The following is a 24,044-nucleotide window of genomic DNA, read 5'->3' as shown; positions in this document are numbered from 1 at the left end:
GTCTGCATAAACACATTATTAAACTTTTTATATTTTTATACAAAAACAGGATTCTATTAGGTTACTGCATAGAAACAAATAAGTTGAATGGAATAAAATGTATGAAACCCTAATAATCCCCACAAAATCCCTCTCCATCAGCTGTGCTTCTGGCATCATGACTTTTTCTATCACGTTACCATATTTTGCATAATGCCCGCCACTTTTCTTACATCACATGCTTGCCTTCTGAGCACATCAGTGAGTTCTGGTTGAGAAACTGATTCTGCTCCGCCAAGCAGCTTGGCTGAATGGGAATTATTTAGCTGACAAGCTAAGGAGCTTGTTGAGTGTTTATATTTAAAAACAACTGTATAAAGAGCAGTTTTGCATCCTTGTTGTCATTAAACAGCGCAAAGATAATCCCACACTGGACTCCGTTCGGAATGCCTCACGTTGCGTCCGCCATCAATCAATCAAGTTTATTTGTATAGCCCTTTACAATAGCCTAACGTTACCCAAAGTGCTTTACAATAGAGCCATAAAACAATACATATAACATACAAAACATACAGATACAATAAAAAGGTGCTGTAGTGGTACAGCGCTGCTGGACGTTAAAAGCCTTTCAAAAATTTATAGAAAGGAGCAGACAGTAGGAGGAACACCTAAGAGACCGTATTACCCAGGTCAGAATTAAATGCTAATTTAAAAAAAAAGTGGGTCTTAAGCTGCCAAGTCTTAAGATTTTAAAACGAAAGACCATGACGGTTTGGCTCTGCTTCAAAATTACCGGCAGGACCCTCTTCTGAATGGCGGCCATACTACAACACTGAAAGAAGGTCCGTCTAAGTGGACATTATCAGTTAATCGGATGGAATAAACTTTAATCTAATTAACCATTAATCGACAATTAATCGTAAGTTGATTATTTGTTGACATCCCAGGCTCTGACCCTTCCTGTGCAGAGCATCCGTGTTGTGACTCCAGTCCAGTCTATTGTTCAGGTGAACATTAAGGTACTTATAAGAGTCCACTATCTCAATATCAGTCCCCTGGATGTTCACCTGTGTCAGTGAGGTGGGACTGCACCAGTGAAACTCCACCACCAGCTCCTTTGTTTTCCCTGCATTTAACATGAGATGGTTCTGCCTGTACTATTCAACAAACCTCTCTATCCACTGTATCCACTATCCACTGCATTCAAATTAGACTTTTGTGTATTTCAGATGGTTGTTTTTCAGCTGTTATCTACAGCCGTTTGATAAAAACTGCACCCATAAGACATTTGGGATGAAACTTTGATTCAGGGATGCCTTTTTAGAATTACTTTATGAAGAGAAAAACATATCGAGTTAAACATCATATATCCGCATTCAGCCAAAAAATATCAGGATATTGTTTTTGGTCCACATCGCCCAGACCTACCCACGAAAGAAATTAGCTGTTGTGCTGCTACTTTTTCCGAGAAGCTTTTTAAGGGATCTTGAAAATAGGCCTGTGATTTTTAGCTGTGTAGCAGATTTATTGCAAGACTAAATCTGCTGATTTAGGTGCTTCGTTGGAGGTCACTGAGAACAGTTAACAGGGAAACATACCAGCCGGGAGGCTTGAACACGTGTTGAAATAATATTATTCCCACTTCCAACTCTCACATGAGGGATATGGGACTTATGCGATTCAAATTTAACAGGTGTATGTGCCCCTAATTTCCCTGTCAAAGTATCTAGTGATGTTTGCAACACTCACGCTTTACGACATCAGCAAATCTATAGTATCAAGGAATAAATGATAACGGTTCAGATTTTTCTTCTACAGTTGTTTAGGTTCATTTAATCTGTTTTTAAACGTTTTGGTTTTTTTTATTTGATTCTTAGGCAGGTATACATAATTTCCAAAAAAAAAAAAAAAAAACTGTTATCCTTGCAGTCACCACAACATGCGAGTGCAGATAAAAAGCTGTATTCTGTTGGTGGCTCCCTGACATAAGCATTTTGCATGACTTAGCAAAGTGTTTGCATATCCCGTTTTTGGACTGGAGTTCAGTTTGTACTACAACATAACAAATCTGATACTGAGAGGGAAGCCTGGTCCTACCTCAGAAGATGAATGGCGCGGGTCTACAGAGCTTAAACCCTGTCTGCATTTTTAAAGCTTCACACACAAAAAACAGCTTCACGATGCCAACCTGGCCAGAGTAATCGGACTCAGGGAAGCTAGATAAACAGGCACTTCAGCATGCAGATAAAACCTCTTACTCAAAAGCTGTGAAAAAGCTGGCGTGAGCATTTGTAGCTGGGACCGTTTTTATTGTTTTTTTTTCTTGTCTTTTTGTTTGTTTTGTCTTGATTTTTTCGCCTTTTTTTTTTAAATTCACTCATAATTTTTACCATTTGGCACTTCGTAATCCCACATAAATAACGGCAAACGTATGCTCCAACAAATAATTTCAGGATGTTTAGTTTCAGGGTAGCACAAAGGAGGCGTTCTCTTGTTGTTTATTGGATACGTTCACATTATGGAAGAAAACAGCGGTTTTACTGGATGTTTTCCACTCCCCTTTGTTGGCCCCAACAGCATAAACAGCATTCTCAAAAGATTTCAAAAGGACTCCAAACAATAAAAGTGGCCTTCCAATTAGAAGTACAAGTAAAGTCCTGGATATTCTCCAACACAACAGGGACACGGTCACTGTATTTACAACGATCTATTCTTTTGCTACTTCTTCTATTCTTTTTTAGGAGGGAAGACATTTTCTGGAAGAAACTGGATTAATCCAAACTGTGAAAAATGTAATTATACCCACTTCATTTAAAATGCTATCGCTATATTTAAAAAAGGCAAGCTATTCTAAAGCACTAAAGAGAATATGCATTTGATCATTGTCCTGTGAAACCACATCACTGGTCAGACTGTTGTCGCACATCATCCTCCCGAAGCCGCAGTCAAAGCTAACTATAAAAGGGTTTTATTTAGGCGGTTACAGCATTTTAGAGTATTTTCATAAATCAGAAATAGTCGTGCATAGCAACTGCACATATTCCTTGTGTTTTGTGCAGGGGAAATTAAAGATTTGTGTTTGCATTTTATTATACAAGCAGCTACTCTTTGTACATCTGCAGATATTGCTGGACCTTTTTTTATTGTTATTATAATGCTACAACAATTAGCAACAGGTGCTCACCTCTTATTTCACTGTTTACACAGAGCATCTGAACCCAAAACAAGTCTCCAACTTGCTTCAAAGCATGGCAACGCTGGAAGGAGCCACCCAGGTCATCGCTTTCCTGTATAGCTTCCACGAATGTTTCAGTGCTGAATCACTCATTCCTGCAGAGACTCAGTGGCATGGCCCTGCTAGACCTGATGCACAGGAGCTGCACTCGCTATCACAACTAAAGCACAGAACCCTGCAATCTTGCACTGCACCAACCAGTGCCTTAAAATAGCCACCGGATTAACAACAATCAGGAGGACAGATGCCAAAGGGCTGATTCGGCCTGCGCTTTGACTCTGCAGCCAGACATTAACAAAACCAATTATGCGAACAGGAATCTGAATGATCAGGCAGGCGAGATCGTATCGCAACACACGCGCAAAAACAAAAACAAAAAAAACTCTGTGGTTAGATATTTCTCAGCGTGTGCATGAAACAATAAACTTCGGATACTATGTGCAAAACTTATTTCGAAGCCACTGCAGAAACTCTGTGCAGTGTAACAGGAGCTTCTCTGAATTTGTCAATGTAGGGCAAAACTAATTAGGTTGTTGCACCATTTCATAGGATGAAAGAAGGGGACCGAGTACACACCCAGGGGGAAGACAGTAATGAGGCCAAAACCTCGTTTTCCCTCCTCTTTGCAATGCTCCACTTTAGGCATTAGGCTCCCTGAGAACACACAAGTGTCAAAGCGGGTTTTGTTTAGGTTCAGGACAGTGCCAATCCTTTCACTTCTCCTTCCAAGAAAACGGCTTAAATGCCCCCACTACATTAATTTTGGTTTAACCCTCTGATGTGCATTCAGCTCCCCAAAAAAACCCCATCAGAACATGGAACTTTGTTGAAGAAGAAAGCATGTCACTCAGGTGGAGGGACCTTATCAGTGATGAGGCTGGTTGCCAAGCCCCATCACAGCAGCTGATTTCATCTCTATGGAAGCCAAGTGTGACAAAATGTAAACAGAGGAGGAAAAAAAAGACACAACTCTTAACACAGCTTAAGCACCCGCATGCAGAACAAATTGACACAGCAGGAAGAAAAAAAAATCCCCACACTTTTTCCTGAACCGTGAACACGACCTCAAATGTCCAATGACTTACCATACCATCTTTATTTATAAAACACTTCATAAAAACAAAAAGGTCGTCAAAGCGCTGTACACAAACAAACCGAAAACAACGGCAAGGGATTACACTTAAATTAGATTTAACTTAAATTATTAGTCAGATATAGAGAGGGTGCCTTTATTGAAGAGCTGCAAATGAAAGGGGGAAAAAAATGCGCTCAGATGGGCTTCGTTTTGCAAAGTTAAACGCTGCAACCACATCATCGGGGTGCAGAGAGAGAGAGAGAAAAACATAGCGCATTGCCGTCATCCCGATTTACATTTCTTTGCGTGATGGACTCACCCAAAGTTCTGTGCCCCAGTCCATGTTCTTTGCCGAGCCGTTTCCTGAATACAAAGAACTTCTTCCAAAAAGTTATCCCAGCCGCCGCCGCCGCAGCAGCAGCTCGGAGGACGGGAGGGACGGCCCGCACGCAAACACAATCCCGACCTGATCAGTCAGTAACTTAAAAAAAAAAAAAAAAAAAAAAAAAAACCCGGAGCGATCCGCTGCCGGCCGCTTTTTCGCTCTTTAACAAAGGCTAAGGGCCGGCTTCATGATCAACCAATCAACTTTTACTGAACCCTGTAGTTCTAGTTAGTCCAAATATTTTTTCATAGCGAAGGAAACAGAGGGGCAAAGTAGCTCTCCTATCCGCGTCACTCCCAAATCCCAGTGTTAGTGCGCTGTCTTAAAGGGCCAGCACCCACATAAAGCCCACCCGGCCTGGAGACTGCGTTACATCCACGTTTCCTTGGCAAATACCAGCATTTTGAAAGTCTCTTTTTAACAGTCAGTAATTCAAGTCAAACATAACAGGGAACGTTTCGAAACTGCATACACTGTCCACAGTAAAAAAAAAAAAAAAAAAAAAAAAAAAAAAGTAGGCTTAATCAGTTACTCTTGTATTTTTTAATAAAATCGACAAATGTTTAGTAGCTATAACGCTGCTCCCGCATACCGTTTTAACACAATGAACTGACACTGCAAGAACAAAAATATACAAAATGGCAATTATGATCTGAGTGAAAAGAAAAGGTTTCATGATAAATGAGGTTAACAATGTTTATCTAAAGGCTGCGTTTGACTTCAACTTGTCCCATTCTTTACGCTTTCCAGGGGGATGTTTTTGTCGTTGTTTGCGACAACGTCGTACTGTCCAAGTTTTTTCTGGCGCTTTACGAGGAGAAAGACAATGACGAGTAGGAAAAGTAGACCCACTAAAAGGAGAAGCCACCACAGGTCCACGAAAGAGTGGTGGTGATCCGCTGCAAAAGAAGAAAAATAAAATAGCTGAAAACTTGCAACCTTTAATGTGGTGTTTTTTCCCCCTTACTTTTTTTGACCTACAGTTTGTATTTACGTGCATACATGCTTGACATTACAGTGTATATTTGCATTCATCTTTTGCACAGAAAAATAAAGAAAAAAAAAACCAGAATAATACCTCTTTCCTCCAGAGTCACAGTTCCTGTCACCTTTCCAACTTTATTCGTGGCAATACATTTGTAAGAGCCAGTATTAGCAGACGTGGCTCTTGAGATGGTTATGGTCTCCTGGCGCCCCATAGTGGTCCAATCCCCATTGTCTGCAAATCGGTACTCCCATTGGATCTCAGGCTCAGGGTTGCCGCCAGCTTGGCAAACTAAACTCACATTTTTGTCTGCACGGAAAAAGACTTGGCGTTTCAGCCCTGTGAACTCCGGGGGGTCTGTTGAAGGAAGAGAGGAGGAAGAAAAAAGACAAAATACTGTTAGGTTTCTTATCTTTGATCCTAAATTGTTTGCAGCTACAGCGAGAGCACAATAAAGAGTAAGAGTGTGGCTGTAAAGTTACGACTCACACAAAACGTCCAGATAAAACTCGTGTTCAGCGGTTCCATATTGGTTGGACGCTTTTATTGAGTAGTTTCCACTCTCGTGCTTCTTCCACCTCTGTGGCATGATCGGTTTTCCATTTTGCAACCAACGAATATCAGGGCGAGGTAAACCCTCCGGTTCACACAACGTTTTCACCGTGTCGTTGACTTTAACCTCATACCGCATCTGACAAGTAAAACTGGGACGGTCTGTAAAGAGACATCAAGATTATTTTTCAGGATAATCAACAGCTATTGGCTTTTTTGGAACAAAATTTGAAAGATGTGTTGTAGACCCACATCCAACTGTGATGTGAACGTCACGTTCGATTTGGCCTACTGAGTTAACCGCTCTAGCTTTGTAGGTGCCAGAATCATTCCTCTGAAGGGGTGTTGACGGATTGACCTCAGCGCCATTGCGGTACCAAGTAATAGCAGGAGGAGGGTTCCCATCAGCTTCACACGGCACATTACGCAGACGGAGATTGTTTTCCTCTTCAAGGTAACTAGCAGGGCAAGCTTTCATGGTCGGCTTATCTACATGAGAAAATTAGGATTCAGGTATTTTCAACATTATGTGGTTGGTAGAAACTTTAAAAGCGGGAAAACCTACAGTGTACAACAGCAGTGTGCGGTTCTGAGGCCATGGACGGGGGGACCGGCGGCCCTGCAGGTCCAAACTGAAACTCGGCCTTGCATGTGAAATTTGCTCCATTGTCACTTTTCTTGGCAGTGAAGTTGTAGACAGACGTTACATCGTACAGGCCACCATCGAGTGCCGTCACACTAAAGCCGTTCTGATCGTCCGTGAGGACAAGTTCTTCGTCTTTATACCACTTCACCAAGAGCCTATCCACAGGGGCCACTCCGTTCATGTTACACCGCAGCTGATGCTCTTTGCCTTCTGTCACTGAACCATCACCCGCTGCATGGACCTCCACCAAATCTGGAAGCTCTATACACAAAACAGAAAGTTGGATTAAAAGCTTCCATCCAGCCCGCTTAAATGCCCTTGTAAGGTTACAGCCAAAGACAAAACAACAAAAGGAACTTCACATGTATGTAAGATAAGTATGTAATCAAAACTAATATTTCTGTCAATGTATGACATTTCCAGGTGAAGGATATTAAAGAGCAGAAAGTGTGATGATTACTTACTATAAAGAGTGATATCTGGTTTTATGATGCACTGATGGTTATTAAGCAGAGTGACAAAACAGAAAGGCTTCACAGTGAAGTCTTCTAGTTTCTCAACTTTCCAAGTCACAGTGGTGGGTGTTTTATTTTTCGTGCCGACTGCATTCTCCCAGTCAATTTTACCAATTTCTTTGATGGTTGTGCTGCAGATCATCGAAGCTGGATCTCCATATTTCACGTAAAGCACAGAGGGCGTCAAGGTTATGCCACAATCTGTCATTCAGAAGCAAACGTTTTGGATCAAAACTTTGATCCGGTGCACAGTGACGCATTTAAACTGTAACATTAACATGAACGTATACTTTCAGGCTCCTCTGCTTCGGTGACGGGCTGGGCTGTAGGGCCTGTTGTTGTGGTCGCTTCTTCCACATCAACATGAATTTGCACTGTTATGTTCCCCAGAATGTTAGTTGCTGTGCAGCTGTAGGTTGATCTGCTGTTAACCCCAGTGATTTCAAGCTTCTCTGTGGTTTCCAACTGTGGCTTCTCATCAATGGTCCACCGGTACTCAGGAGGAGGGTTCCCCTCCACATCGCAGAGCAGGGTTGCATTGCCACCCTTTGGCAGGATGATGCTCATGCTGGAATTTGTCCTGAGCTCGGGAGCATCTAAAAAAAAAGGCAAGCGAAGACTTTTTATTCATTAAAATTCAAATTAAAGTTTTAGCTGTAACATGATATTATTTCAAGGCAACAGGTTTGCTCACAGCGTGCTGAGACATTGTGAGTTGCAGAAACCAGAGGATGTTGTGGGCTTTTCTGCCCAAGGTTCAGTTGAACTTCGCATCTAAACTCGGCAGAAATCTCTTCCCTGCTGATGTTGACGGGCAGCATGGAGGAAATGCCGCCCGCTTCGATGCAGGCCTCCGTCATACATTCTTCATTGTTTTTGTACCATGTGACACTGAGGTTTTGAACAGTGGCCACACTGAAGACGTCACACTGCAGTTCGTAATCTGCCTGCCCGACGTCTCCAGTCTTCACAGAGAGCAAAATCTCTTTTATCACACAAAAGGAACATAAACATAATATTGTTAATTCGTGTTCAGAATTAGATATTTCTCCACAACGCCTTAGTCTTCTTCTGAAAATAAACTTACTGTATACGGTTATTTCAACCTTTTTGCTGCATTCCAAGGTGTCACTTAGCTTTATTTTGCACACTGCCGTCATCTCAGAGCCTAACACTGGTGCAACGCAGGAGACGGTAGCATTCGGTTGTGAACTTTCACAGGTTTTGTTTCCAAGCTGTAGGGTCATCTCTTCAAATTCTCCTTCTGTGGTGAAGCAGTTTGCACTGACGTCTGTTCCATATTGTATGATTTCAGGAGCATCCAGGATCAGAGAGTCACGCATCTGGGTGCATGTTAGGTCAGCACCCGTTGACACATAGACAGTGGCGTTGCCACTTCCCTCTGGTGGTGGAATAGCATTACATGTTGGCATGTCTGTTTGGGGAAATAAGTGTAAATTCTGTTAATTGCTGTTGTCTAAATAACACAGACAGGCATATTTTATGCATATTATGTCTACAATAAGTGACAAAATGTATATTCTCAAATTAAATAGGCAGGAAACAATAAAAGGGTGATTAACATGTTTCTAAAACAGTGCACTTCACCCTTATTTGTCTATAATTTAAAACTGAGAATATTGGGCAGACCTTCACAAAATTAGATAACAGAAATCAGGCCAATTTTTATTTTTTTATTTGATCACATATTTCAATCTAATTTAAAACATTTGCTCAAGCTTTCAAGCAGTAGTTAGAGGTATAGGACATGTCTTTGTGGTGCTATGAACTATAAATAAAATGTTATTGCGCACTTCCAGAAAAATAAACAGTTTCACCGCACCCAGCTTTTGCACACAGCCCAAGCGACATCTCTAGCTATAAATGATGTGGGAGTATTATAACACCTACCCCTCCCATTAAGAATCATACGATCTCACTCCTGATGAAATCTAATTTTTTGATTGACCTTCTTTTTGTAAAAAACTTCATTCAAATCCTGAACTCACATAAATTATCGCCTCGTACAAAACATTAAATACATTTAAGCTTCAATTTCTCACAAAGAATTTTCCACTTGAAATCAGTTTAGCGTTGCCTCGCAAGGAGTAACAAATCATAGCAACAAGAAAAAGTAAGAAACTACCTTAACATTAAATTTTGATCCCCCAAAATCACTATAAACAGAACACTAAAGCAAGAAAAAAAAAAGTAGTCACGCAGCATCACTACTCACCGTATGTTAACGATGAGAACAGCATGAGGCCCAACATCTTTAGAGGCAGCATGCTGGACCGGCATGTAAGTGAAAGGAGCCTCAAGTAAAAGGTGAGAAGTATTTCAAGAGGACTCAGAGGATGGTGGGCTTCCCAACTGGATGAAATTATTCCTGACCAAAAGATGGCCCGTACGTGCTGACTCGTGGCTGACCGTTGAACAGATAAAGGTGGAAAAAGAAAGTACTCTACAATATAAACCAAACGCCCTCGTGTACAGGAAACAGGAAGCCATGTGGTGCAACCGTTGTTGTTTATTTCCTACACCCATTTTTGCAGCTACTCGTCATTTCTTTTGTTAAGCCATTGTAGATGAGATAATGTTGCGCACAATTAAACATGAAAGTGGGAAACAGCATGTTTGTAGAACAAGCCGGTTGAGTTGCTGACCTCTGAGTGGAGCTGCGAGTCCATTTTTTTTCTTATTTTTGTTCAAGGCAGATTTTAATCACCATGAAAGCATCTGAACAAGCTGGCAAGTTGCTTTACCAGTGAGGTCTTCCGAGGATGCCTCAAGTGCTAAAGTGTCCTCTAAACACTAAACTAATGACGGTGTTAGCACACATTAAGCATTGATGACATCATCCTGAAATTTTCAGATATAACTGTAGTGAATCGCTGATCACTGATAGAGGCAAGCGGAAGTAAGAGGTGTGCGCATGCGTAACAATCTTTCTCTATGCACGAGTTCTAAAACAAAAGAGATAGCAAAGAGTACAACATGTATGTCATGATGCAATTAAAGGACTAAAGAAAAGAGGATCAGCAGTGTTACAGTTGCATGATCCAGAGCAACCTGACCAGCTGAACCTCAGTGGAGAGCGGATGCAGCGCTACCAAAGACATTAAACTACTGCAGAGTGATAAGTGAGATTTATCTGAACAGAGTGAGTGGAAACATCTTAGTCCCACTCCAGAAGAGAGACTCATTCATAATCCAGAACTCAATGTTTTATTTGAATTATGGCATTCGATTCATTTCCATACAAAAAACATCTATTTTTATCTTCAGCTGCCACATTATGCATGTCGTATCAAATAATACTACATATACTTCAGTGATGGTATCAAGGTGTTACTTCATTGTATCTGTAATACTGTGTCCGTTGACTGTGCTGTTCTTTTTACATCTCTCTTTGCAGCTGATGAAGCAGATGGAAGACGTTTTATGATTCTCTCCCATCCCCATCGCCCATCCTCACGACCTTCTACAGAAGCACCATAGAGAGCATTCTGACCAGCTGTCTCTCTGTGTGGTGTAGAGGCTGCAGTGCCTCCGACTGGAAGAATGTGAGGAGAGTGGTGAGGACAGCAGAAGGGATCATCGGGGCTCCCTTTCCCTCCATAGAAGACATTTCATCTCAGCGCTGCGTGTCCCGAGCCCGTAACATCATCAGGGACCCCTCACACTCCCACCGTGGACTGTTCTCCCTGCTGCCTTCTAGGAAGAGGTTCCGCAGCATCCGCTGCAGGTCCACCAGGTTCTGCAAAAGCTTTTTCCCTGCTGCCATCAGACTGTTGAACTGCTGAACTATAACCCATAAACTCTGCACAACATTCGCATATTTGCACATTTTGCATCATTGCAAACTCTTAGTTTCTAAATGCATTCTTGCACAAATGCCCTTTGCACAATCAAATTCTGTACATACAAATGGTTTTTAAAAATACCTGTACACTGTGACTTCTCCTGCATTGTCTACATTTAAATTGTTTACTTTTAAATCACTACCGCACCTTATACTGTAATTTAATTTTACTGCAATTTACAAGCTGTATGCAACGAAATTTCGTTCTGTACGCACTCTGTGCATACAAAATGACAAATAAAATTGTCTAAGTCTAAGTCTTTTATCTCCTCTTGCTTACACCTTTTTTACCTTTTTTCTTTTCTTGTTTTTCTTTTCCTATTCTACTTTCTCATTGTAAAAAAAAAGAAGAAAAAAAACAACAAAAAAGAGAATTATGGCATTCCTGTAAATTTTAGTTTTATTTTTTACAATGGCACATTTTATTCATCATGTGTAACTTTCTCTGCGTCTCCTCCGTCCTTTTTTCCGTGTCATCCTCTGTGAGTTCCTGCCCTCCCCGCAGCGACGCAGCTAACTGGGTTTGATCATCATGGAAACTCTTTTCAGGGAGTAGGAGCCGCCATGGAACTCGGCCCAGTAGACCCCATCCTGGTAGCGGCTCCGATAGTGTCCGCCCCGATACCACACGCCGTTCAGGTTGGAGTGTGCACACACGTGATACCACCAGCCTCCCTTCTGGTAGTGGGCGCAGTTGCCTGCTGACGCAATGGGAGGGGAGAGACAGTTATTGACGCATGGAGTCAAGTCTTGTCATGAAAGCGCTGAGCAGAGGCAGGGCGGGAGCAGACCTGCGTAGCCGTCCTTGTCTCGATCCAGAGTGGTGAAGGCTTTGTTGTTGTGCCATGACAGGGAGTCTCCTGCGTTGCCGTGGTACTGTCCCAAGCGCAGGCGGTACCAGTCGCTCTCCGGCTCCAGGTGGAAGCTGTCATATTCGGCGAACACCTGACGGCCCTGCCAGTCCTCTAGGACCACCCGCAGTTTGTGCTTGGCCTGCTGGGTCAACCAGTAGAGGTGTTCCAAGCCGAGCCAGTACTCGCCATTGAGGTTTCCAAAGCCTTGCTGTAACGATGCAACGCAAACATTTTGGCTGTTATAAAAGTAAGCCATCTAAAGCAATTACTGGATTGCTTACTTTTTGCATATATTGAGATATTATAACTGAAAACTGTCATCACTGACATTTATTTGAGATGTTTACTGCTTGTCCTACATTCTAACACTTTCTCGGACTCAGTGGGTTTCAGACTTTAAAGTTGCTTGATTTCACCTTGTACTGCTCCCAAGTCCTGAAGAAGTTGACTGACCCGTCTTGTCTCCTCTGAATGACAGTCCACCCTCCCTGAGCCTGACTCTGCTCACACCAGGCCTGGAAGAGCCTGTTGGCACTCTGGAGGCGAAGCAGGTAAATCCCACTGGTGGTCTCACCTGAATCCAGAACATGCTGGCAGTCCCGCCACGGCCCTGGACCACAGGGACATAGTATCAAACAAAATGGTATCCTGTACGCTTATTACAGGGCTTTGCTAAAGTATTCATAATATGTTTTACTGGGATTGTGTGTGAAAGCACAAAAAGCAGCGTGTGATTGTGAAACAGAAAAATGATGCATTGTTTTCAAACCAGTTTACAGGTGCTGAATTGAATATGTATATTCAGCCACCTTGAGCTAATACTTTGTAGAACCACCCAGTTACATATGAAAGTCTTTTAGAGTATGCACAGGGGGAGTGGTGGCCTAGTGGTTATAGCAGTGTGCTTGCCTGCACTCTGGGTCCCTGAGCAAGACCCTTAACCCCTGATTGCTCCCCAGGCACCCCACAGTGGCAGCCCACTGCTGCCCAAGGAAATGGGTTAAATGCAGAAGTGAATTTCTCCATTGTGAGATCAATGGGATCTCACAAAGGAGGTCATGGCCGAGTGGTTAGAGCAGCGCGCTTGCACTCAGAGAAGGATGCAAGTACCCGGTTCGATCCCCAGTGCCGGCACTCTGGGTCCCTGAGCAAGACCCTTAACCCCAGATTGCTCCCCGGGCGCCGCACATGGCAGCCCACTGCTCCCTAAGGGTGATGGGTTAAAAGCAGAGAACAAATTTCGTTGTAATGTATGTTTCAATGACAATAAAGATGATATTACTATATTATTATTATTAATATAAATGGTCTCTCTTGAAGAGAGACCAGTTCTCAGGGACACGAGATAAAGACTAAAAGAAAGAACAAGCAACTCAGAGATGTTGGGTGAAATGGGCTGGTCAGCGTTAACATCCTTCTGCTCTTTCTCTTCCCACGTTGGGAAAATAGATGTATGATTGCAAAAGGAAAGATAAACAAGCCTGATGTTCTTCATCACAGGCCGTCAGAATTTAAACCTCTAATGTAGAGCCCTCTACCCCTCCGTCTGACGGCAGAGATGAGCGCACATCTCCACAGAGAAGAGAAGAGAAGCTGAAGGCGAATGGCTTCAGAGAAAGCTACAAACCGGGGCTGAAGCAAACTCCCCCAAAAACCTGAGATGTGAAGAAACTGTTTTGTCCTTTAAATCAGGAGAAATGGGAAAACTGCAGTTTCCCCATTGAAGTCAAAGATTTTCTTTATTGACTCATTTTCAACATGTCTTACTGTAGTTATTTATTTGTTATCAGTTTGCATTGTATCATTTCTCATTCTTGATATGTATATCTTGTCTTTGTGTGTTTTTTTTCTTTTATTTGAACAGCGGCTCACAAATAAACCTGCATCGCCTTTGACATTTTTATTTGTAAAAAAAAATAAAATAAAATAAACATGTATTTCTTTCACTTTCATTGGTTATGATGTACCTCTAAAAATCAGTATTTTAAGAAAGCTTAGTCGTAGGCTCTGATGAATTTGAACCATGCGTGACATTAAACTTTTGAACGCTCTTTAAATTAGTTGTCCTGGTTTCTGTACAGTGGACTCAAACACGAGCGTGGTATTGGGAAAGACCAAAAGAAGCTCTCCAGCTTCGATTTATCTTATCGGACGTAAAGCATTTCAAAAAGGTCAACACAGGAATCTGCCTGGACTAAGTGTATGAACGGGCGGACGTCTCCCACACAGCGGTAAATACCAACGGGCTGCCACGACGAGCATTTTTGCGCCCGCTGGATGTAGTAACCAACGTCCTTTAATCACACACCAGATTTAAAAAAAAAGTGCTGCTGTCACTTTGTCTCAGCTATCGGCTTAAATCCTCAATTTTTGCATAGTGCTTGCGCAAGCATCTGCAAGACGCGTAAGTTAAAAGCTCAGCAAATGTCGGGCAACAAGCGTGCGTCTGTTACCGGGAGGCTTGTTTTGAGCGACACTCGCTTTGTTTGACACTGTTTGGGTTTTCCCAAGAAGATAAGGCCTCTATCAGCGGGTCACTGACTCCACGAGCTCCTGCTATGTGTCTGAGAAAATAAATAACTCTGACAGAAATATGATCTGTTTACACACAGAGTCTGGAGTCTAATCAGATGCGCCCCAAACGTTGTTTACGTTGCTCTACCTGGGGATTTAGTGACGGGGAAGCCAACGAAAGGCAGCTCAGTGGGAGGACCGGTCGTAGAGGGAAGGAGGGACGGATCTCCGTGGGTTTTTTCTTGAGGTTGGTGCGAAGGAGCACTCTGGTCCCTCTGAACGTCTTTAATGCTGTCGTTGTGGCGCTGGTCATTATGGCTTTTTGGGGGTTCAGTCATCGCCTGTTGAGACCAACACAAAACAACGCATTAATATTTGCTGACCGCAGTTAGCATCCATGTCAAATTTAAAAATAAATGGAAGAAAGAAAAAAAAAAGCTGTGTCCTGCCTACCAGAGAAGGCTGGCTGGAGTCCCTGCACTGGCACTGCTTCTCCAGTTTGGCAATAAACTGGTTCTGGGAGCTCATCATGGAGGTGAGCTCTCCATATTTCTTCTCCAGATCCCTGTAACTACTGGTCACCTGCAAAGCCTGTGTAGCTCCCCATCACAAGCGGGAAACATAAAGTTGAGCTCGATGCCTCAACAGATTGTAAGGTGCTGCTTTCTGAGCGACTCTAAGCCCACCTGTGTCGTAGCGTTCAGGAGGAGGCCCTCCAACCGTTGGTTCTCCAGAGCCTGCTCTTTCTTGTGGGTGACTTCGCGCAGCAGCTGGGCATAAAGTTGGGCAACACGGGAATTCGTGCCGTCACTGTCTTCGCGCAGGGCTCTTACCTCCGTGGCGAGAGACCCTTCGTAATCCAGCTGCCTCTGGAGCTTCTCCAGCTGTTCCTGCTGCCGTTGGAGCTCGGACCGCAGAGCTGCCACGTCTGATTGGTTGGCCGTCGGGGGTTGCGTGTTCGAACACAGAGCTCCTGCGATTTTTTGCTGCGGCACAATGAAGGTGTAGGAGCAGCGGCCGGCTTTGAGAGCCGAGGGATGCGGCGATTGCTTGCGTTCTCCGTCGGCTCGCGCCATCTGTCCTCCAGCTTTCTGAGCGGCCACACAAAGGAGGAGGGTCAGAGCCGCAGCCAGTGGCCTGTCCATTAATCAGTCAAACATGTGAGGGCAACCTAGTGGTGGAAGAGAAGGCTTGATGAAAAAAAAAAAATGAACTGGGTATCTTTGACTGGACAGTTTAAACTGTTCAGCTCTGGAAAACACAGTGTGTGATCAAGGATTTTTAAAATGTTTATTGCAAATGACTGTAGTTAGACCTTTCTCCAGAGTAAAATACTTAGCTTTTATAGAGGTTTTTTTTAATACAATCACCTAAAGTACAGATTATTTTCCCAGAGGCAATCTCCATTCATTTTCTGAGAGAAAAAGTTGTGTTCCGTTAGACCAAGACACAACAAGAGAATTTCTAAACGTTCGCATTTCTAAACGTGCACATTTCATCTCAAGCACCATCAATTTAAACGTGGTGTGAAGTGAGTGTGTGTGTCAAGCAACACCAATTTGATTGTGATGTGTGGGAATGGAAATTACTTTAAAATGTTATGTAATAACATTTTAAAGTTTTAAACTGCAATGGTGACAGTGGGATGCAGAGAAGTCTTAAATGTTAATATTATAAAGGGGATATTGGTTGAGCTGTGGTGACTAATGGCAGGAGGTCCCAAAATCAAATTATCCCATCAGAGGAAGATTTTGATACTGGAAACTTGGCTAACTGCCCATGGCACCATAAGGCCTGGGCAATATTTGGAAACACCCCACAAAGTTTTATCTTAAATCGGAGGCAACCGAACTTTCGTCTGTGTTTTTTCTGCATAACATTTCGACGCCTATCCAGGAGTCTTTGTCCTGGTGGCTCGCACTTGAGCAACCTGTAGTCGGAGCGCTGCTGTTTTTAATCATCCTCCTAGGTGCATTAGAAGTCAGATGCAAATCTCTTCTTTTTGTCCAAAATCTGGACCTTGTGCTTGTGAATCTTGCCCAAAGCTGCTGGCCCTCCTGTGCTGCACCATGCGTTTATGTAGTTGTTGTTTGGTTTCGCTGATGCGGGAGTCTGAGCGCTCCTTGCTACATCCTCCTCTGTGTTGGACCCAGTACTGTTTTTTTTCTCCTAGTTTTTTTCCGGCCGATGACAAACACCCTGTTAGGGTTACCTCAGGCTTGAAGGGATTTCCTGATGTGTTTGTGTTATTTTTGTTACTCCTTTGTGTCAGAGGGAATGTCTGCCAGAAATAGCTCACAGTTCTGACAACAGAGAGTTTGTGCCCCAGCGGGTGATGTGAATCAAAATGCAGATATTGGTCTTATTGAGTGGGCTCCCGGTGAAACTCGGTTTTGAGACTCCCATCTTCCTGGATGTTCACAGTCCAGAAACGGCAACATTTTGTTCTTAGTGTCTTCTCCGGTAAGCTTGATGCTGCTGTCCACTTAGTTGAAGTGGATCGGGGAATGGCTCAACTTCTCTGGATGCGATTTTAATCCACAAATCTAAACCAGTGAGTTTGTGGTGTTCCCTTTTTAAGCACTGAGTGCTCTGCTCCCCATCTCCTCCACGGTCACATTGGCCACAATGGGTGAAACTGCGAAAAACTGCGCCAAGGAGGATGGGCCTCCAAGAGCAGCTCTCCAACTGCAGGTTGCTCACATTTGTCAAAATCGACAAAGACTCCTGGAAAGGTGTCAAAATGCTTTCAGAATACTGGTAAGAAAAAGACCTGGATTCAACTCCATGTTGGCGTCAGGGAGGGCATGCGCCGTGGGATCTCTGTGTGTGTTGTGCCGCCTTGCTGTGGCGGGCCCTGAAAAAGGGAGCAGCTGAAAGGACTTCCATGTTTTATGCTGCAGAAGCAGAGGGTCCCCTAGGGTGCCGTAAGCGCAAGAAAAGCCACTGTTCTTGCATTCCTCACGGGGATGAAACTTGGCACGTCAACAATAAAATGACGGCAGTCAACACCAACCAGCCAGAATCAACACCCTTCCATCTTTGGATCAACAGCACAGTTAACTTGACTTTACCGTGAGCAAAGCAAGCAGGGCATCACTGACACATGATCTTAAAATGCACAAGTGTCCAAACACAAAAATGTCAAGCGCGACGTTTTATTTGAAATTTAGACAATTATTACTCTTTTATTCTCTTTAATCTAAATCAGAGGCACAATATATGCGAAGTTAAAACAGTTTTATTCTTTATAGATTATTTTCCAGCAAGGTTGAAAGGGGTAATAACTCACCTTTGCAGATCAAATTTTGTTTCCAAGGTTGGTGGTTTTTTTCTGTTGTGTTGCAGCAGCTCCCAGAAACTGAAGGTGCAAAATCAAGAAGCTTTAAAAAAAAAATAATAATGTTGCATAGGCCACACACTTTGAATGAAAAGCTGTACGATGTCCACAAATCAAAAGTGGGTCAGAACAGCAATCAGGTTTGTCAGAAGCTCTTGATTTACTGAGTTCCTGTGTCAGGGTCTCTAAAGAAAAAGATAGCTGATTCCAAACCATCCCAGTGTTAGCGCCTCCCCGCACTGCTTCAGCTCTGTACTCAGAGCAGGAATCTGGATGTCTCCTCCTCCCCTGCCATCAGCCTGTGATTCCCGGGTGCCCTGAACTCACTATCATAACAGACTTAAGCACCAAGGCGTTGTGTTGAAGCCGTGGCTTCCTTATCTTACCTACACCTCACTGAGGATAAGGATCCTCTGTGATGATGACTGGCTCCATGTGAGAAAACAGATAACTGAATTCTCAGACCGCAGCAGAAAAACTTTGCTCGTGTTCACATCTTGACTTTTTGCTCTGCATTTATTGCCAGTAATACTTAGCAGTTTGTGCTTAAATACTCAGTATTTTTATAGTTTTGGATCTCACTAGTCTGAAAGGGGATTAGAAAACAACACAATCCAAGCGACTGCCCACTGTCGCTACATGCTTATCCAGAGGGGTGAATGCTCCAAGTCAATGACTCGTGCGATCTATTGGGTTTCCTTAGATAGAAAACTTTTTAAACAATCTGTCCATAGGATTCAATGCAAATGATAGCCTTGTAAACTGCCTTCAGATGACATAGGTTGTGAATTTGTTCTACACAAATGAATTGAATAGAAGACAAAAATCACTCATGCTGCTCATGCGCTACTTCCCTATCAAAGAGGGAGGTGAAATTCTGGTTTTAAGGGCCTTGCTCTATTTCCCCGAAAGTAGTCTGTGAATCAGTATATTGCATCAACTGGAGCAAAGCAACACATACGACACAGACTTTTTTCAAGTTCTTCCTCATTTGAGGTAAGATGCCAATTTTAGTAAGGACCCCTCCTAGATACATAAGAAGGAGGGAGAGAGAGAGAGAGAGAGAGAGAGAGAGAGAGAAAGAGAAGCCTGTTTCACAACTGACCATATTTGTTCTGCAAATTAGAATAAAGTGTTCTCTTCTCACACAATCTGTTTGGTTTCCTTAGATAAAAAACCTTTAGACTAATCTGTCTATAGGATTTGATAAAATTGGAATTGCAAACTGCCTTAAGATTGCATAGGCTGTGAAATTGACGCTATACAAATGATCTGAATTGAATTGGTGACAAAACTCACTGATGCTGCTCATACATTCCCTCCATGCAAAGCTTGAGGGGAGATTCTCTACCGACTTGCTCTGTGTTGATTTATTCTTTATGTGCTTGTCCTTTTTCCACTGCCAATTATTTATGTTAACTGCTTGCCTATCGTACTGTTAGAGCAATACATGAAGTTACGTTTATAAATTATTCGGCATTTTTTTATTATTATTGTTTCAGCTAGAGCCTGAATTAATTTCTGTTTTTTTTTTTTCCTAATCAAAATTTTACAAACAAAAAAAAAATGGATTCAGAGTAATTAATTCTTTAAAATATATAGATTGCCTTGTGTTTCTCCGTGTTGCCCTATGATAGATGGCCACTTGTTCAGTGTGTACCCCACCCATTGATGAGATAAACACCAGCGTGCAGGACCACAGACATCATATACGTAGATGCGACATAGGGCGCAGGTTCGCACGTCAACCTCACCGCCATATTGTATGTGGCAGAAAAAAGTTGAGTTCTGTCATTGTGAACGTGGATCAGAGAAGATGCCTCATTCCTGTGCTGCATGGAAATGTATTCTGGCTGATTTCACTACTTGTGTCTGCCTTCTATAAACTAAGGCTGCACCATGTTGCGAAACTGGACACACTAAAGCTGCAGAGTGGCAACACAGGCTATTGTTACTGTTTCACCGTGCCGTGTCTAAGGTGAAACACCCTCGGTGGACCCAGTTCGTTTTACCCAGTCAGGCGACCCCCACTTACTTATTACCTTGAATGTAGGAAGCATAAAACAGACAAGTATGCTTTTAGTTATATTTTATCTAGGTAAAGACAGAGAAATAGTTACAGTCACACCAGCGCTGATGGGCCCCTGATCGGCAGGAGGCCTCGAGTGCTCATCACGCAAACATTATAAAGGGATCTCGGGACACACCCATACAAGGGCGGTACACATCCAAACTGTGACATCAGCAGGGAAGCTGCGTCACCTCCAGGGTGGTATCTGATAGATATGTGCCAATCTTTTGGGTCAGTGCCATCTAAGTGTGCCATGCAGTTCTGGGATAAACAGCTCGTTCCACTTGACCTTGTTGATATCCTAACAGTCCCCCTGATGATGTGTCATTATGGCACATCACCAAAGATGATCAACCAGTGGAACGACAGCTCTCAGTCTGTCCCTCTCCCAGAACAGTCGGTCATTCCGTCCAGTCCAAGCAATCCAATCACGTCAGCTTCCGGCTTCCAGAGTCCATCCATCTGTGATCTCCATGGCAGTCGATAGTGCGGTTCAGTCTCTGGGGTCACACAGTCTCTGCTGGTGTGACTGAAAAGCACTTTGTAAAAACAGTCCAGTTGTCCGTTAGCCCCCCCTGTTGGTGTGCCCCAAAGGCACATCACAACGAAAATAGTTCCAAGAAAAGGGCCGGACAAACCACAATGGAAACATCTTAGCATCAATCAGCATGAATACTTCATAATTTTTTACTCAAGCCCACAGTCCAAGCCTTTTATCTACAATTTAGGGTTCAACTATTTGTGCTAGGCCTGTTTTAGGTTCCTATGCGCACATTATTTTAAGTTTACTTTAGACTAAATAAGCTAAAGATGTACATTAATCAAGGCCAAATTTGTCTACTCTACCTCCACCCCGAAAAACCTCCTACTTGGTCCTCCACTCTCCATTCCTATGGACAACGATCCATCACCTTCACACCTCACAAATCCAAGAGTACCAGTAGGGGGCATCATAGGGCAGGCTGAGTCTTCATCACAAAAAACCATCTCTAAGAAATGGCAAAAAAGTGATGGAGCCCCAGTCAAGGGCACTCCCACTCTGGGCCAATCTGAGCGAGAAGACACCCTGTATTGAATCTAGAAATTAGCCTTACCGAGTAACTTATGGATCTGTGATAGCCATCAGATCCTGGTTCTCTATATAACAAAGCAAAAAGATTGCAAGAACTGTAGGTCTTGGTGTGTGTGTCTGTAACAGAGAGTTTCCATTCTTAGTCATAAAGCCATAGTGATCAATCATAATGCAACATCACAGTATAAACACCATAACACATAAAATCAAACATGGTGATGGAAGTCAGTGGAGAAGAGAAAGGAAAAAATCAGTTTTTGTGATATAAAAAGAGTCTGTACGTCAATAACGCAAGTAAAAAACGTCAGGCCAGTCTGAGCACGTGGCAGACATGAATCTATTCGCGCATAAGTGGTCAGCTCAGTGTTCTCAGGCAACTGCTCCTTCATGGCAAATCCATAGGTCTCTGGCATGTACTCCCAAACTTCTTAAGTCCTCTTCTTATTCCTCAGCATGGACAAAAACGATTTAGTTGGATGGTAATGAGTGTCCTGTCCTTTTTCAGGCAATAAGCATTTTATCCCCAGGAAAATGCTCTGTTGAGATGGTTGGCAGACACCAGGCCTTGTTTACTGTTGGATAACAGAAACAAGGTGTAATTAGTGTTCTTATCAAGACTCCCAATCCTTCTTTCATTTACCTTCTTCAAACACTTTCACATCCAGATATTTCCGTTCACAATTATTATGCTCTTAGCTTAACCTCCTTTACTGTAATCATTAGATCTTGCATTACCCTTATATAAAAGAGAAATCTGAAAGTTCAACGTTATCTGCAGCAGCATTTCTCTATAATTCTTTCCCATGTGTGTCTCACCTTACAATTGTCCAACAGTTGAAAAGATCTCTGCAATAGAAATTTATCATCATATGTTTCATGGCTACTGTGACACGGTTCATCTCAATTTATCTAGCACACAAGGAATTGTATTAAAACCTTTCAGAAACTTCTTACTGAACCAGCTCCAAAATACTTCACATTTTTCTAAAAAGTCCAACAGAAAAACCCTTAAGTTTGTAAAAGAAAGCTCCACTATATATATTTGCAGAATAATGTTGTGATGTTAATAAGAAGCAGCCCTATGTACTTCTTGTCTTATTTTGAAAAGCTCAGCTAAGAGAAAGGAAGTGTGTGCATGCCCCTCGCCCACACGGAGTTGTGATTGGTTGCTATTCAGGAAGTGGGTGTAGCCCAGGGCGGAGACAGGAAGTAGTTCTGTGAATCACTTTCAGCTTGACGTGCATCAACCCAAAAGACTTGTAGTTGAATGCGCCCTCCACCTGAAGCGAAGAGCAATTCTAACCCCATTAATTCTTGATTTTTTAATCCCTTCTGCTTGTTTTAACAGACAGCTTTTGTAAGCGACCCTGGTTTTTATCTTATGTCCCCCTGTTTGAATCTTGTTTGAAACAAACCTTTAAACTGTAGTATGCTGTGAGCAGTAACTCATTGTTGCTTATTAAACACATCGCCCCCTGACCATGTAAGTAGCTCCATACTGCTCTAGGTCTTTAAACCTTTTTCAGTCATTCAACATTAGTTTAATTGATAATACATCCAAGCATAATTATATCCCCAAGTAAATCAACCCTTTAACAAGTATCTAGTTCTTGTTCTCATGTGTTTAGTTTATCCTTGAAAAACTTTAAGCAGACATTACTCCGAGTGATTTTCTTACATTCTCATACATTTATTATTATTACCTTTGTGATCTTATATCACCCAGTGATCTATAAATCCTTATTTTATGTTTGCACCGTCTTGTCCCAGCAGATTAAAAATTCCCATTTTAGAATTTGCTTTTTTGTTTCATCAATCACTGTCTGTTGTGATTATTGAAGAAATTGTGCAGTTCCTTTAAACCCTCTTAAATATTGACCACCCGTTGGTAAATGATCAGCTTTAAGTTTTGCCCTTCTTCTAATTCTTTGTTTAGCCTTAGTATCTGCACCTTAAATTGACGAATAGTGGAATTCTTTGTATAAACACTTCTCTATGTCCGTATTTGTTTTGGCCTCTATAATTTTGTTCTTTGCATTTTAAGTGTGAACCTGGTCAGGATAGAGAAAGTCATCTCCGATGCTCCTTTTGGCAACCCCAGCAAACCCAAACATAAAATTGTTCACAGTCAGTGTTAGGTTACAGGTAATCCCTGTGGGAACACGACGTCGTCTCCTCTGTTCAACCTGGTTTCAAGCGCCTGGGTCATCGAAACACTCCACCACCTGCGACAAATCTCTGACATTTTCAAACCACAGCAGCAATTCCTGGGTGTCCACACCCCCTGTCTGAAATGTCTCTCGTCGTAAGCCCAGGCTTTCAGTTTCTCTCCTGTTAAGTGTCCCCCTTTAGAGCCCATTTACCCCAAAGAGTCCAAGAGTGTGTTTTAGGTGCGTTTCCTGAACGCCAACCTCTCCATGTCATGTTCGTGAAACCTTGTAGTTGAATTCCATCACCTGTGAAGCAAAGCAGTCATGCATAGTTCTTTTCAAGATTTTCTTTATCACAGCAGTAGTGTCACTGTTTGATGCCATTGCAGCTCTGATGTTCCTCAGAGCCAACCTTCATGCATTGATATCATGTTGGAGCTGTTATCCTCATCTTGTGTCCAGGAGTGCTTCTGCTGTCCTGACCAGATTCCAAATGTCCAACTAATCTAATTGACCTCATTACTTTTCTGCATGTACAAGAGGACGATCGTTAGATTATCCTGGTCTAAAAGACCACTAGGTTAATAGATGGCTAAACTATGTTTATGTGGTTCTTTTCTTCTGGATGTTTTAACATTTAGTTAAAGAACAATTATTGTGCTATTTTGTGTTCAAACAGATAGTTGTTAAGTCTCCTCACACCTTTTAGGTAACTGCGTACAATTCCAAACTATTTACATTGGTGCTTTAATCCTAATTTACCCAAGTTATTTATTAGAATAAGGCATTATTCTAAACCTGCAGTT

At 42.5% G+C, this 24,044-nt stretch overlaps 3 protein-coding genes across 8 annotated transcripts in view; all 3 read right to left on the bottom strand.

The window, feature by feature from the left end:
* The window catches only part of trip10a (thyroid hormone receptor interactor 10a), a 29,218-nt gene extending 24,446 nt beyond the window's left edge, over positions 1 to 4,772 (bottom strand). The window contains exon 1 of one of the 4 annotated variants that reach the window (XM_012878584.3): positions 4,609 to 4,772. In XM_012878584.3, coding sequence (XP_012734038.2) covers positions 4,609 to 4,632 — 24 coding nt within the window. In that variant the 5' untranslated portion in view covers positions 4,633 to 4,772. The remainder of the gene's footprint in view (positions 1 to 4,608) is intronic. The other 3 variants (XM_012878585.3, XM_012878586.3, XM_012878587.3) reach the window with 3 other exon arrangements.
* A 426-nt stretch (positions 4,773 to 5,198) lies between these two features.
* On the bottom strand, positions 5,199 to 9,864 carry icam5 (intercellular adhesion molecule 5). The gene is made up of 10 exons (XM_012878630.3): positions 9,609 to 9,864; positions 8,460 to 8,807; positions 8,067 to 8,357; positions 7,663 to 7,968; positions 7,322 to 7,573; positions 6,777 to 7,118; positions 6,464 to 6,700; positions 6,149 to 6,373; positions 5,753 to 6,016; positions 5,199 to 5,573 (listed from the first exon to the last, which is right to left on the bottom strand). The coding sequence occupies exons 1-10, from the start codon at positions 9,658 to 9,660 to the stop codon at positions 5,395 to 5,397; spliced, it is 2,496 nt and encodes an 831-aa protein (XP_012734084.2). The 5' UTR covers positions 9,661 to 9,864; the 3' UTR covers positions 5,199 to 5,394.
* Positions 9,865 to 11,623: 1,759 nt separating this feature from the next.
* Positions 11,624 to 18,239, bottom strand: angptl6 (angiopoietin-like 6). Of its 3 annotated transcripts, XM_036148692.1 has the most exons (8): positions 18,159 to 18,177; positions 17,898 to 17,966; positions 15,292 to 15,776; positions 15,059 to 15,196; positions 14,754 to 14,946; positions 12,508 to 12,701; positions 12,029 to 12,299; positions 11,624 to 11,938 (listed from the first exon to the last, which is right to left on the bottom strand). In XM_036148692.1, exons 3-8 carry the CDS (start codon positions 15,748 to 15,750, stop codon positions 11,751 to 11,753), a joined length of 1,443 nt encoding a protein of 480 aa, XP_036004585.1. In that variant the 5' UTR covers positions 15,751 to 15,776; positions 17,898 to 17,966; positions 18,159 to 18,177; the 3' UTR covers positions 11,624 to 11,750. The 3 variants fall into 3 exon arrangements, with proteins under 3 accessions (XP_036004585.1, XP_021180221.2, XP_012734045.2); XM_021324546.2 differs by having other exon boundaries at positions 15,292 to 15,696; positions 17,898 to 18,239; XM_012878591.3 differs by having other exon boundaries at positions 11,624 to 11,935; positions 17,898 to 18,237.
* Positions 18,240 to 24,044: the final 5,805 nt, after the last annotated feature.

This window comes from Fundulus heteroclitus, chromosome 16 (genome assembly GCF_011125445.2).
Source record: "Fundulus heteroclitus isolate FHET01 chromosome 16, MU-UCD_Fhet_4.1, whole genome shotgun sequence".
In the NCBI taxonomy this organism is placed as follows: domain Eukaryota; kingdom Metazoa; phylum Chordata; class Actinopteri; order Cyprinodontiformes; family Fundulidae; genus Fundulus; species Fundulus heteroclitus.
Note: the sequence above shows the minus strand (reverse complement) of the source record. Positions and strands in the feature narration are given on the sequence as shown.

Coding starts and splice junctions, on each gene's coding strand:
- icam5 (XM_012878630.3), bottom strand. CDS start 9,660: ATGCTGCCTCTAAAGATGTTGGGCCTCATGCTGTTCTCATCGTTAACA. Junction 8,808..9,608: donor GTTCTCATCGTTAACATACG/GTGAGTAGTGAT, acceptor TTCCCCAAACAG/ACATGCCAACATGTAATGCT. Junction 6,374..6,463: donor CGTTCACATCACAGTTGGAT/GTGGGTCTACAA, acceptor GTCTCTTTACAG/ACCGTCCCAGTTTTACTTGT.
- angptl6 (XM_036148692.1), bottom strand. CDS start 15,750: ATGGACAGGCCACTGGCTGCGGCTCTGACCCTCCTCCTTTGTGTGGCC. Junction 15,197..15,291: donor TCCTGAACGCTACGACACAG/GTGGGCTTAGAG, acceptor GGAGCTACACAG/GCTTTGCAGGTGACCAGTAG. Junction 14,947..15,058: donor ACTCCAGCCAGCCTTCTCTG/GTAGGCAGGACA, acceptor TGGTCTCAACAG/GCGATGACTGAACCCCCAAA.